The following is a 14,829-nucleotide window of genomic DNA, read 5'->3' on the forward strand; positions in this document are numbered from 1 at the left end:
CAATCGCAAAACACATGAAAAAATATATAAATCACAATCCAGAATAAGTCAAAGATCTTTAAACTATCAATCCAACCAGTCACATCTTGTGGTGTATAAAATGCCAGCCACAAGCAGTTGTTCTGCTGGGTCAGGTTCCTGTGAAACAGTTATTGTTCTGTCGCTTAAAATGACGAGCACAGTCACTATTGGTTTTCACGCACTGCGGCTCAGAAGGTGGTGTGTTTTCTTTCTGTAATAACTCACCGAGTTGTGTGCACAACAGAACAACTCACAGTGATACGTACATAGCGATGTCCAGGTAGTCACTTTTTACATGTCACTCATCAGAACTGTGAAACACATCACAACTGTGAAACACAACAGAACAACTCACAGTGATGTACATAGCGATGTCCAGGTAGTCACTGTTTACATGTCACTCATCAGAACTGTGAAACACATCACAACTGTGAAACACAACAGAACAACTCGCAGTGTTGTGGCAATGTCCGTGTGGTCACTCTTCACGTGTCACTAACACTCAATGTCAATTTGAAGCGACCAGTACATTTTGAAAGGTTTCTAACACAGTTGATTTTGCTTTTTTGTTCAATAGTTGTGTTTTCGAATTGCTCTATCGTTCACCACATGCTGTGTACGTGTACGACCCCATGGCAAAGAATTCTTACATGTTCTGCACTTTGATGAAACCACCACCATCCCCCCCTCCCATCCCCCCCCCTCCCATCCCCTCCCCCCGACATGTTGATATCTATCCGTCTCAGTATGAGTCACTGAATGGAAACACGGGAGCTAGAGTACAGATGTACCGTAAAGTGCGTGGTGAACTCTGCAAAAGAAAGTGGTGAAGCAAAGTCATAATCAGTGACGTCATTGTAATGACGCTGTTTGTGATTTGACGTCATGAAAGTTGCAAGTGGATGTGACTGGGACCAAAAGAACACTTCTTGGTTGAATTTTTATCTGCGTGATAAAGAGAAGGAAGAGTTGCTCTCCCTGCAGTCAGTCACACACCTGTCGTCCCAGGTAGACACAGACAGCAGGTGAACGGGTGACAGTTGCTTTACATTGTCAGGTAATGGCGTTGTCACCTGCACAGCCCTTTGAAGTGGGATTCTGACGTTGTTAGACAGGTGCAACAGGTAGACAAAAATCGGACAGGTAATTTACAGGTAAACAAAGGTCGTCGTCAGCAGCGCAATGCTTTCTCCAGTCCGGCAGAGCTCAGCAGAGACGTGTGGTGTGGTTCGATTGGAGAGAATGTTTCCCGAAAGTAGGTAGAAAAATACCCCAAAAAAACTCACAGGTAAAAAGACGTACTGAGCGCAGGTTGGAACGTTGTCGTTGTGGTTGTCAGACACGGCCAGGTGGGGAGAGGGGAAGGGGAGAGTGTATTGAGTAGAGAGGGTTTGGATAAGGGAAGGAAGTCGAGAGATGACGGTTGGGGTTGTTGTAGCGGCGCTGATGGCGACGTTGTCGTCATAGGCGTTGTTGATGATGTAGTGGGAATGGTGGCTGTTGTTGCAGGGAGGTGGAGAGGATGGTGGTGGAGGTGGTGGTGGGGGTTGGCGTGGTGGTGATGACGAGGTGTGAGAGTCGCACAGTGTCCGTGTCGCCGTCTGTCAGACATACTTCACGTGGATCACCTGTGACGTGGCGCGGGAAAAACTCCGCAGTCTGCCGAGAGCGTTAGCATCAAGACCAGCACCAAGACCACCCTCCATGTAGACCACGACCTTTCTTTCCAACCCCCAGACCGTGCTCTCATTCACCACGGTGACGGCGTCTTCACCGCCACCCGTCGCCCCTGTCGCTGTGGCTGGCCAGGCGTTCTCCGCCACCCGCCTGATGGCGTCTCTGTCGTCACGTGACACCTGCCGCGTGGGGATACCCGCTGACCGCAGGCCCCGGATGAAGGGTGCGGGTGAGTAGTCCTTACCGTCAGGTGTGTTTGTTCTGCAGTCTATGGAACTCCCTGTGACGAACACGTCGTTGTACTTCAGGCCGGGGGCGGCGTTGTCACGGCGACCTGTAACATCAACCACATCGTCAACACCATCGTCGACTAATGGCGGCGCTCGTCACAGTGGTCAACTACAACGACGACAACAACGTCAGCGACAGCAACAACAACAGTAAAACACACTGAGTATGCAGCAACATCGGCAACACCAACCACATCCACAACATCACTGTTAGCCCCTACAACACCAACACCAACGTCGGCCACAACATCATCAGCGGCAAGACAACCTGGAAAAAATTTGAAAACAAAACTCGAGTTGTATGTTATTTACAGACACCAAAGTCAGACACACCCTGTCCAGTGGTGGCGTGATGACGTCATTTTACTGTGACGTCATCGAGTTTGAAGTCAGCGACATGGAGATACAGGCGGTAAGCTTACCTGAATTAAAAAGAAAAAGACGTCATCGCCATTGTGTTACAATCACGACTTGCACTTTGCGGTAACACTAACACGGGAAATAAAACATCTGTCATTCTTATTTCATTCCTTCTAATCAGAGAGAGAGAGAGAAGACAGTCAGAGAGAGAGAGAGAGAGAGAGAGAGAGACAGAGACAGAGACAGAGAGAGAGACAGAGAGAGAGACAGAAAGAGAGAGAGAGAGAGAGAGAGAGAGAGAGAGAGAGAGAGAGAGAGAGAGAGAGATAGATAAAGAGACTGACCAACATGCAGGTTGTGCAGCAAGACACGTGCCACCTGCTTGGCGCACTCCTCACACCGCCATGGATAGTAGCCAGCCTCATGTCCCTGGCTGTCATAGTAGTGTGAGATGGCGATGAGCGGGGGGCCGTCACACGGCGGGGCGACGGGCGGCACGCTGTAGGCAGGCACCGTACTGTCCTTCATGTCATTGGCCTTCTCCACCTCCCTGACGACGGAGGGCGGCGAGCGCAGCGGTTCCGTCAGCATCCTGACGTTGTCCTGCAGGTCGGCAGGTATGTCCAGCTTGACCCCCGCTGCCCAGAGATTGACTCTGACCCCGCGATGATGTAGCGTCTTGACGATAGAGGACACGTGGTCGCTGCAACACAACAGACAGGTGTGTTAATTATCGGCAGGTACACAGGTATGACTAGGACCGCGCCCGCTGCCCAGAGCATGACTCTGACCCCGCGTTGTTGTAGCGTCTTGACGATGGAGGACACGTGGTCGCTGTAACAGAACAGAAAGGTGTGTTAACGACCGACAGGTATGTCCAGCTTGACCCACGCTGCCCAGAGACTGACTCTGACCCCGCGTTGTTGTAGCGTCTTGACGATGGAGGACACGTGGTCACTGCAACAGAACAGACAGGTGTGTTAATAACCGGCAGGTAGACAGGTATGTGTGTTGTAAAGTGTTAACGATGAAGGACACATGGTCAATAAAACACAAAAGACAGATGTGTTCATTATCGGCAAGGGGTTAGTGTCTAGGTAAACGAGGTGTAACGTCTTGACGCGGATGGAGGAAACGTGGTCACTGGAACATAACAGATACAGGCAGGTAAGTGTGTTGTAACGACGCAGGAGACGTGGTCACTGACACACAACAGACAGGTGTGTTAGTTACCGCGGCACGTAGACAGGTAAGTGTAACACCTTCCATGTGTTGTGACATCTTTCAATGGAGAAGACGTGGTCACTGCCACTTAACAGAGAAGTGTGTTAACTGATGACCGGCAGGTAGACAGGCACGACCAGTATCAGCCTGGTCGAGTTCCCGTCTTGATGAGCACAGGTAGGTAAACAGACAGGTGTTAATGACCAGCAGGTAGACAGGTACGACCAGTATCAGCCCGATTGAGTGTCCGTCTTGATGAGAGCACAGGTAGGGAAACAGACAGACGTGCTAATGTTCTGTAGGCCGGTGTAACAAATGTCCATTAATGCAATGAAACCGTACATGGCACAACACTGCTCACTTCATGTTTCTCTCGTGAAGATCTACATGCTCCCCTCAGTGTTCAACTGTTGCACACTCGATGTCATGATTGTATTCGGGTGTTTCCGTTTATAACTACGAAAATGCACGAAGAATAACGGTTCCAAACGTACTGGGAATGTGAACTGGTATTGAGTGTCCGTCTTGATGAGAGCACAGGTAGGGAAACAGACAGACGTGCTAATGTTCTGTAGGCCGGTGTAACAAATGTCCATTAATGCAATGAAACCGTACATGGCACAACACTGCTCACTTCATGTTTCTCTCGTGAAGATCTACATGCTCCCCTCAGTGTTCAACTGTTGCACACTCGATGTCATGATTGTATTCGGGTGTTTCCGTTTATAACTACGAAAATGCACGAAGAATAACGGTTCCAAACGTACTGGGAATGTGAACTGGTATTTTGTCTGCAAACCGGTTTTTCGGATACCGCTATGTACAGCTCTAACACACACGCACGCACCCACGCCCACCCACACACACACACACACCACACACGCGCAAACACACACGCTCGCGCGCGAAAGAGAGGGACGGAGATCACCAAACCAGAGACTGTAGAGTACACAGTGTACTCTACAGTCTCTGACCAAACCGTCACGTAAGAATTAACCCCGTATGCAAAAACATAATGTATGACAGTCACATCAGACCAGATCACTTTTTAAAGAAATCACCCGCAAACAAAGCTAGCATACACAAGGTAATGTTGAACTTTGGCGTGATAAATTCATAGCTCACAATCCAGTGGCCTTTTTGGCTTATTTTTGATACAAGTCCCTTTAATCAAACCAAGGAATATTTATCGTGAAATTCATTGACGGATCGAGCTCCGAACTTAAGCAGAATGAATGAATTTGGTCATTTGATCGACGAAAGGGGCCCAAGGACTGTTATGCCGGGGGGGAAGTAGAGATAAGCGCCTACTTCCCAAGAAATGCTCCATATGGCTTCGTGTCTCCAAACACCTCTGACAGTCAAATCCAGCTCCTGGCCTTCACGTGGCGGGCCCTGTCTTCGACTAACAGGAGAAGGGATGCAGGCGGGTCACTGGCGCCTTAAAACCAGCTGCTTCGGGCAGATGGGACTCGTTAACCTTGGATGGTCGCTCATCTAGGAGAAGGACAACTCCGATTTCAAAACCCGCACTGCCTTGTGTGCGCCTTGGGAAAGGCAAAGGCGACGAGAAGGAAAACTTCGACTTCAAACCCGGGTAGAGTGGACTCGACAGCCCAGCAAGGCAGCTACTCTTGGGGAGGAGGCAACCCTGAGTAAGAACCTCAACCACCGAAGACGGAAGACAGCAGCCAACTTGGCGTGGGGAGAAAATCGGCTGTCTACGCTTCCACGATAATATAAACAACATCGAACGCAGAAGAAGAAGAAGAAGATCGACGAAAATGATGAGAAAATGCATACGAAATATCGACAGAGTCGGACAGAGTTGCCTCCTTTCCTTTGAAATGGCGGCTTTGCTGATGCTTTCCTTCAAAAACGCATGCAAAATTGGAGGGTGAAATGCACCTAAATTGTGTGTGAGCTATGAATTTATCACGCTAAAGTTCAACATTACCCAAAATGCTCATTCAATAATAACATCAACTGCCCACAAGAAAGTTAGCTACCTCTGCAAACACCGTCTTAATCCTTGGCCTTACTCTTCAAAGAATCAGAGGTAAACATGATATTCATGTTCAAGTTACAAGTTCCCACATTAGCGAGCGAAAGTGAAAGAATCGCAATTCTGCGTCCGACCATGTTCGCATTTGTTTAAACCCGCACGCGCGACCTCAAACTAAAGCATGTTTATGTAATATTTTTATATATTTAGTATCTCCACAACATTATCTGATTGTGTACCTAGTTTAAGTCATAAAAATCACAAAATAAGGGAGTTATGATGCATTTTCGAAGAGCTAGCGAGCGAAAAAGAAAGCATCGGATTTCTGCCTCCAATCAAGTCCGCATTGTGTTTAGACCCGCATGCGCGACCTCAAAATAAAGGATGTACATGTTATATTTTTACATGTCCACTATCTTCACAACATTATCTGACTTTGTACCAAGTTTTAGGTCTTAGAAGTCAAAAATAAGGGAGTTATGTCATCAATGGCGTTTTGCAGCAAACATTTTAGTCTGACAAGGTAAGTGACAAAGTGTTACATTTTCCAGCTTTAGTAAACGTTGCGTTGTCTGACAGGAAATGAAGCTTTCAATAAGACAGTCAGTATCATTCTGTGTACAAGTTACAAGTTGCAGGACTGCAAAGGAATTGATAATGCGAGTCAAAAAGCCCTGTAGCACTCCGAATGATTCACCTTGATGGAGATCATCAGTGTAACCGTGTGCCAATCTACTTTCCTCTTTCGTACTGAACTCAAACACTAAAGCAGACGACACAAGTTATATTACCCAGGTTCTTTTATTCCATACGATGAAATGGGGAAAATGTGGGATAACGGGGGTTTATCTTCAAATACAACTTTCACTGTATAGGACTAACAACTTAAAAAAAACAATGTTCTCACTCTTCATTCTAAAACTACATTCTTCCCCTAAAGATACCCTTTAAAACACACCAAATCCTTTCCCCAAACTACACTCTACTCTAAATCCTCACTCTCAACTTTAATCCAAAAAAAAACCACAATGAGACTCTAATTTAAAACAAACGAAATCTAAAAAAACAACCTAAAAAACAATTCTTTAAAAAAAAACAAATCTACAAAAACTCTAACAAAATCTGACCAAAATCTCTCCACTAAATCTAACTACTCTTCACTAACAAAACCTAGTCTATAAAAACAAATCTACGCCCACTAAAAAAGAAAAGACCTAACTAAACCCCGTCGCACACTCGGCCATCCTGCAAACACAGAATGCACGCCGTAAGCATACGTAAACAAATCAACAATTTCAACTACCACAAACGAACTCGTTGAACAACAAAACACATCATTCATACCAAATAACATGCCTACAATACCGTTTTCTCAAACGACGGTCTTCTAAAGCATTCACACACAAAAATCTTCCCCACCATTCCAACTCACAAAACAATCTACTTAAACATTCAAATAAATCCTCCCCCCAAGCAGCATACTATTCTTTTCACCGCCTACCCATTTACAAAAAGAAAATTGTTTTAACCTACCAGCAAAAGAATCCTCACATCCCGGAAAGATTTCCGGCCGTGACAGACATGTCACACAACGGCATTAAAAACACGCCGCACCAAATACACGTCTTCTTCCCTCAAAGATTCCAAGCAAAAGCACAGTTTTAGCGTCCACATCCTGTGCGCCGGTGTCACAAGATTAACCCATTCAACTCGAGGGGTGTCAGGCAGCCCCACTTTCTTTAGTTAGTGCCTAACGTCACCTTCAACTATTCAACTTTACATCGCGGCGGAGGGAAAAAGGGAGATGGAACAAAGCCACCTGTCAATTGTTTCTTGTTCACAAAAACATTAATCACAAAATTTACTCCAGAGGCTTGTACTAAAAAAACGATCGTTTTACCTATGCAAATTTTAGAATCGGCTATTCCGCGAGACCAATTCAATAGAAATGAAACTCAGTCTCGGAAACCTTAATGGATCCCCGATAGTATAGAGGTACCACGAGTTCACACGGATGCACACAAGTGCATGTGTACCATAACTGTCGTTCCCAAGCTCACATAAGTAAGTAGTAGTGCTGTCAGATTATCTTGGACATGTGTGTTGTTTGTTTGTTTGCTTGTTTGCTTAACGCCCAGCCGACCACGAAGGGCCATATCAGGGCGGTGCTGCTTTGACATTTAACGTGCGCCACACACAAGACAGAAGTCGCAGCACAGGCTTCATGTCTCACCCAGTCACATTATTCTGACACCGGACCAACCAGTCCTAGCACTAACCCCATACTGCCAGACGCCAGGCGGAGCAGCCACTAGATTGCCAATTTTAAAGTCTCAGGTATGATCCGGCCGGGGTTTGAACCCACGACCTCCCGATCACGGGGCGGACGCACATGTGTGTTGCCTGTCGGTGATCCTTTCAAATGTGTCTCTGAAGTTGCACTTTTACCTTTTTACGTATAATTATGCGTTTGTTAAAGAGTTGTTCTTTGCTGCTGGTGACAAGTGGGGGTCACCTCACACGGACGCATTTTTCAATACAGTCCAGGGGAGAAACTGGTCACAAAGCACCCATTTCATGCCAGAGAGATCGATAGGAGAATCGCCACAATCAAAGAAAATACCACAATCATTCAGTAGATATGGAAATGTTAAGATTTACTGTGAAAATGATAGCAAAAATGGCGACCAAAAACGGGAACGCACACAAGGAGTGTCTTTGCCGACTTACCTCCCGTTCTGTGTGGTTGATAATAGTCGTGTCTGTGCTGTTTTTGTTTAAATAGTATCTAATAAAACTGATGCAGTTCTTGAAATGTTGCAAATTATTGTTGTCTTTGTGAAATGCGAGAGTGTTCTGAGGCGTAATCTGCATACGGCTGATGTCACACATAGGGTACCCCACTTCGATCAGCCTATCACTCCAAATGAGCTTTATAGTAGAAAAGCAGATAGGCCTACACTATCAAAACACTGCAAAACAGATCTACAAGACTGAGCCAGAATCATTGAAATTTACTCACTGTATAAAATATTGCAATCAAATTTGTTCACGCCGTCGCACATGCAACGCAGGTTACCCTCGCCTTTGATTCAAAGTAACTCCACTCTGACTGAATTACCATCGAAACGCAGATAACGAACTGATTCGGAGATTACACGCCACACATTTATGATATTTTACACACAAATTTCAACTGTGTTGTTTCGCGATAAACAGCCATAAACAAACAAATGTGGCGCCGTCACGTCGCCTCGGATGGAGAAACGCAGGTTACCAAGAGGTTGTTTCTGATAATCTACCTGTCTGATTAAAATCATCGTTTTTCACGAATGAAGGCTCTTAGGCAGATCCGGTGAGTTGGAAACTGTCTATGAATGTTTCATTTAATGTCATATGCGTACATTCTTGTCGATATTGTTACCTTTGGGCTCATAAATGAAGTCAATGGTCGTGTTTTCCTAAAGTGACTTTTGTCAGCATAGAACTTACTGTGCTTCGATCATTGACTGAGAAGAATCTTCCGATGACACTAGTTCATTTCTACGCGACTGCAGATCTGCAAGGAAACTTATGGCAGGGGAAATTTAACAGAAGACGAATAAGCGGAGTAACTGTTCTTCAACGGATTGCTCTCACTGATCTAAATATTTAGATCTTGTCGTCTGCTAGTAAGTAGTCTTCGGTCGTGTGAAAGTCACATCTATTCCGACTGTGTGCATCGATCCGTGTAGTGAAATGTTGATCTTTGATGATTTGGCAACATAACTTCGCTAAATGTGCTTCGAGTGTATCTCCCCGTCAATCATTTGAAAACGTCTTTTAAGAGGATCCTCGATAGCTCACAGGGTATATCATGTTTTCCGCCGTTTTTTTTAAAGAATCCTTTCAAATTTGCTATTCCAAAAGTACACGACTCGAGTGGCAAAGAACATTCTGTGCAATTCCTGTCTCAGTCCGTGCAGCCGTTTCGGGTCCTATCGTCATCATACAAACATACACACAGACACACATTGTGACAAGAACCAGCTTTAAAAGTTAGATTATGTAAGAACCATGTGAACCAGTGATTTTTTCTTATGTACATCAGATACTACAGTATTTCTGCTTTATGAAAAGCTATATTTCAAAAACAAAACTAGAGATTTGAATTTTGACCACTTTTCCCCCTTTCTGTCACCAGTACTGAAGAACAACTCTAAAACTTCCATTCATGTCACAGATCGAACACTCGGAACAGTAAACGTGCGCTTTGCATGCAAGAGTTCGAAGCAGAGTTTTCACCCAAAATTAGAGAGCTCTGAAAATCGTGTTTTTTTCTCCGATTAGTAACCCAAAAGAGAAGACATTATACTTATTCCACTGAACAATGTCGAGGAAATCAGTGTCTTGTGCATTGGTTATGTGAGTGTGTGTGTGTGTGTGTGTGTGTGTGTGTGTGTGTGTGTATGTGTGTGCATCAGACTTGTATCACTGTGTGTGTGTGTGTGTGTGTGTCATGTGTATGTGTGTGTGTGTGTGTGTGTGTGTGTGTGTGTGTGTGTGTGTGTGCGCGCGCATGCGGGGGAGTATGTCAAACTCAAGTGAGCTTTTCTTGATGATCATTGAAGTTTGATACAATAACTCATTAACTGTAAGGGAAATGGATGAATGACGTATCCTTTTCTGGCATTTGTCTTCTTTTCCAGGCTATGGAAGTGTCACGTTCAAAACAACAGGGTTGCCCCTGCAAGAGAAAGGTGCGGAGGCAGGACACAGAGGAATTAGCAGAGGTGTGGGCAGATGCAGAGCAAAGGACTGGTCTAAGTCGTCTCAAACTGGTTTGATGGGGAAGAAGGCTGATCCGATAAACAATGTGAAGGTAAGTGAGGACTAGTTATAAATACTTTCTCTGCGTGCAAGAGTCAGAAGATGAAGACGTATGCTATCAGAACCAAGGCTAGTTTGGTGAATTCCAACAGAGTGCTATCACCAAAAATGAAGAAATTACATTTATCCCACTGAACAATGTCAAGGAAAACAGTGTGTGTTGTTTATTTGTTATGTGTGTGTGTGTGTGTGTGTGTGTGTGTGTGTGTGTGTGTGTGTGTTTTAGGTATGTGACATTGTGTGTGTGTGGTGTCAAAGCTGGCCCGAAAAACAATTTTAAGGTAAATCAGGACTTAATAATTCCAGTAAGTACCTTTTTATTCTACAAGATTTGTTAGGTGGATGACTTTGTTGCAGGGTATACTAAATACTTACAAAAGGTGAGGTTTTCAGCTCCCAGTCATAAATTACATTACCGGTACCAAATGTGTTTTGCTGTTCTAGTGAATGTGTGTATTTCCTTTTATGAAAAGATGGAAAAAAAATGACAAATCAGCTTCAGCATTCAGAGTTTGTCTCGATATTTTGTGCAGTTAAATGTCTAAGTACACACAACCTTTTAGTGTCTCATAAAGGGAAGTAAAAATGAACAGTACTCACAATTGGGGTGCGGTACCGTGAAACACCTCTTTTAACAACCTTTACAATTGGGGTGCGGTACCGTGAAACACCCCTTTTACAAACCTTTACAATTGGGGTGCGGTACCGTGACACACCCCTTTTACAAACCTTTACAATTGGGGTGCGGTACCGTGAAACACCCCTTTTACAAACCTTTACAATTGGGGTGCGGTACCGTGACACACCCCTTTTACAAACCTTTACAATTGGGGTGCGGTACCGTGAAACACCCCTTTTAACAACCTTTACAATTGGGGTGTGGTACCGTGAAACACCCCTTTTACAAACCTTTACAATTGGGGTGCGGTACCGTGAAACACCCCTTTTACAAACCTTTACAATTGGGGTGCGGTACCGTGAAACACCCCTTTTACAAACCTTTACAATTGGGGTGCGGTACCGTGAAACACCCCTTTTACAAACCTTTACAATTGGGGTGCGGTACCGTGAAACACCCCTTTTAACAACCTTTACAATTGGGGTGCGGTACCGTGAAACACCCCTTTTAACAACCTTTACAATTGGGGTGCGGTACCGTGAAACACCCCTTTTACAAACCTTTACAATTGGGGTGCGGTACCGTGAAACACCCCTTTTACAAACGTTTACAATTGGGGTGCGGTACCGTGAAACACCCCTTTTACAAACCTTTACAATTGGGGTGCGGTACCGTGAAACACCCCTTTTACAAACCTTTACAATTGGGGTGCGGTACCGTGAAACACCCCTTTTACAAACCTTTACAATTGGGGTGCGGTACCGTGAAACACCCCTTTTAAAAACCTTCACAATTGGGGTGCGGTACCGTGAAACACCCCTTTTAACAACCTTTACAATTGGGGTGCGGTACCGTGAAACACCCCTTTTAAAAACCTTTACAATTGGGGTGCGGTACCGTGAAACACCCCTTTTAACAACCTTTACAATTGGGGTGCGGTACCGTGAAACACCCCTTTTAACAACCTTTACAATTGGGGTGCGGTACCGTGAAACACCCCTTTTACAAACCTTTACAATTGGGGTGCGGTACCGTGAAACACCCCTTTTAACAACCTTTACAATTGGGGTGCGGTACCGTGAAACACCCCTTTTAACAACCTTTACAATTGGGGTGCGGTACCGTGAAACACCCCTTTTAACAACCTTTACAATTGGGGTGCGGTACCGTGAAACACCCCTTTTAACAACCTTTACAATTGGGGTGCGGTACCGTGAAACACCCCTTTTAACAACCTTTACAATCGGGGTGCGGTACCGTGAAACACGCCTTTTAAAAACCTTTACAATTGGGGTGCGGTACCGTGACACACCCCTTTTAACAACCTTTACAATTCAACATCTCCTCTATTTCAAGACCTTGCTTTTCAGATTGTCTGGTCATAGCCTCTGGTCATAGCCTCTGGTCATAGCCTCTGGTCATATACTCTGGTCATAGCCTCTGGTCATAGCCTCTGGTCATAGCCTCTGGTCATAGCCTCTGGTCATAGCCTCTGGTCATAGCCTCTGGTCATAGCCTCTGCAAATTTGGAGGTCGTAACAGGGGTTCCACTGTATTGTGAAATGTGAATTCTGGTTTACTGTTTTAGCTACACCTGTATGCTGTCTGTAAAGAAGGATATTTTACAGATTGCAGGGTTTCATTTACTAGTGCGCCCTGCGCCATTGGCGCATTCAATCTGAAAATGTCCGATCACAATTCCCGTCAGTGCGTCAAAGCGCGCATTGAGATTACGTACCACTGCGCCACCAAATGTACACTTTCCGTCGGATTACACACACACACACACACACACACACACACACACACACACACACACACACACACACACACACACACACACACATGCAGATAACACGATATAGCGGCTAATTCTCAGATGGCACCATTATTGCACCATTTTGCATCTTTGGTCAAAACGCGCACAGGCCTCTTTGGCGCTTCTTCCCTTCTATTCGACTATGTCTCATCGGAATTTGGTTGAGGGGGACCAATGTCCCATTGCCTTTTTCTCCCAGGCTAAATAATGGATTGAGGGGATCATTTCTGCCTCCATAATGATCTTTATGATCTGACACATTGGCTAGCAGATTACATGATCATGCTGTTATGTAATAATGTAGGAAGTCATAACTATGTTAAGGTTTTTGAATTGTGTCTGCCTTGCAATTCAAATTGATGTCTGCCTTCCTGTTCAAGTGTTTAAAAAACAAGACAATCCCTGAAGCACATTTTCCAACCACATGTCACACAGCATTTCTGCTTGAAACATCAGTATTGAATAATATATCAAACTTAGCACTTGACAAATGCTGCTTCAATACCACTTGTAAAGAAAACAATTAGAGATACAGTGGAGCCCTTCTTTTAAGATATACAACAAACGCAATTAAAGAAAAGCAGTGTGTCTTAGAATGGAGGTTATATCTTAAAAAGTAATGTCTTAACTGACAAATGTTAAAAAATAAAAGTGGGGGCGGGCAAACTTAGGGGTTCACTGTACAATGCAGGGTAAACTGGGCATTCAGTCCAAGTAGCTAAAGATGTGTAACTGGCACTTTTGCTCACCAGTAGCACTGGAACACATTTTTACACTGGTCAGTGTGACAGAATGCCAACATTCTGGAAAGTCTATGCCCACAGGTATATCCCCCCCCCCTTTTTTTTACTCACACCTGCACTCCAATATATAGATAAATAGATTACAAACACTCTTCTGTAACTCTGTATTTTCACACTTTTTCTTGCATTTTGGTTCGTTTTTCAACCTTATTCGAAGTTTGAATCTGAATCAAGTGTCTTCACTGATGGGTGACTTTCTGTTCATGCTCCAGGACTTGGAGGCACTGCATGGTGCTTGATGACAGCAGGCTCCCACTGGCCCACACACACAGAAGAGATTGACGATGCCCTCGTCCTGGAAGAAGAAGAGGAGGGAAATATCAATAAAGCCGAACGATACGCAGCATTCAGACAGCTTGCATTGTGGAAAGATATATTGGCTATTTGGGTGAAGGTGTGACTGTCAGGGGGGGACGAGGGGGGGGGGTGCACAGGGTGCAGGTGCACCCCCCCTCCAGCAAAAAAATAAAAATAAAGAATTGGAAAGCTGATTCTATGACCATTTATAAGTTCAAATGGCACCAGATGGCACCATTTTGCTTCTTTGGGCCAACATTGTTTTCCGGGGGGGCATGCCCCCGGACCCCCCTAGCAAATTCGGGCGTTTCGCGCCCATCACATTCACTTTCGATTCAAAGTGCACCCCCCTTACAAAGCAACTGATCCGCTCCTGACTGTATGAGTCGCCATGTGCAGTTGCTGTGTATGGCTCATAGGAATGCCATTTTAGATCCAACTGGCCAGTACACTGACTTTCTTCCTTGTCGCCTGTATTGAAGTACATTGTGGTGTTAAACGAAGAGCGTTTCTGTATGGGTCGGTTTACCCATACTCTGTATTTGGCATCATTCTGTATTTGGCATCATTCTGTATTTGGCATCATTCTGTATTTTTTCATGCTTCATCTCTCAAAGCACATTGTTTTTTGCTTTGTTGATGTACTGTAAGCGCCCTCAGTACCTTGTAAACGCCCATCCCCAACATTTGGATCAGTGTTGTCAACATATATTGTGTGTGTGTTTGTGTGTGTGTGTGTGTGTGTGTGTGTGTGTGTGTGTGTGTGTGTGTGTGTGTGTGTGTGTGTGTGTGTGTGTGTGTGTGTTGTTTATAATGTGCACAGTTCTGCACCCTGTGGAGACATT

General features: G+C 44.8%; 1 protein-coding gene across 1 annotated transcript in view; it reads right to left on the reverse strand.

Annotated features, from left to right (window-relative positions):
• Nucleotides 1-418: 418 nt before the first annotated feature.
• LOC138951374 (uncharacterized) overlaps nucleotides 419-14,829 on the reverse strand; it is a 92,775-nt gene continuing 78,364 nt past the window's right edge. Inside the window, exons 6-8 of the mRNA XM_070322988.1 lie at nucleotides 2,693-3,051; nucleotides 1,636-2,032; nucleotides 419-431 (exon numbers count right to left, since the gene is read on the reverse strand). Of these exons, the coding sequence (XP_070179089.1) occupies nucleotides 419-431; nucleotides 1,636-2,032; nucleotides 2,693-3,051 (769 nt within the window). The remainder of the gene's footprint in view (nucleotides 432-1,635; nucleotides 2,033-2,692; nucleotides 3,052-14,829) is intronic.

This window comes from Littorina saxatilis, linkage group LG16 (genome assembly GCF_037325665.1).
Source record: "Littorina saxatilis isolate snail1 linkage group LG16, US_GU_Lsax_2.0, whole genome shotgun sequence".
In the NCBI taxonomy this organism is placed as follows: Eukaryota; Metazoa; Mollusca; class Gastropoda; order Littorinimorpha; family Littorinidae; genus Littorina; species Littorina saxatilis.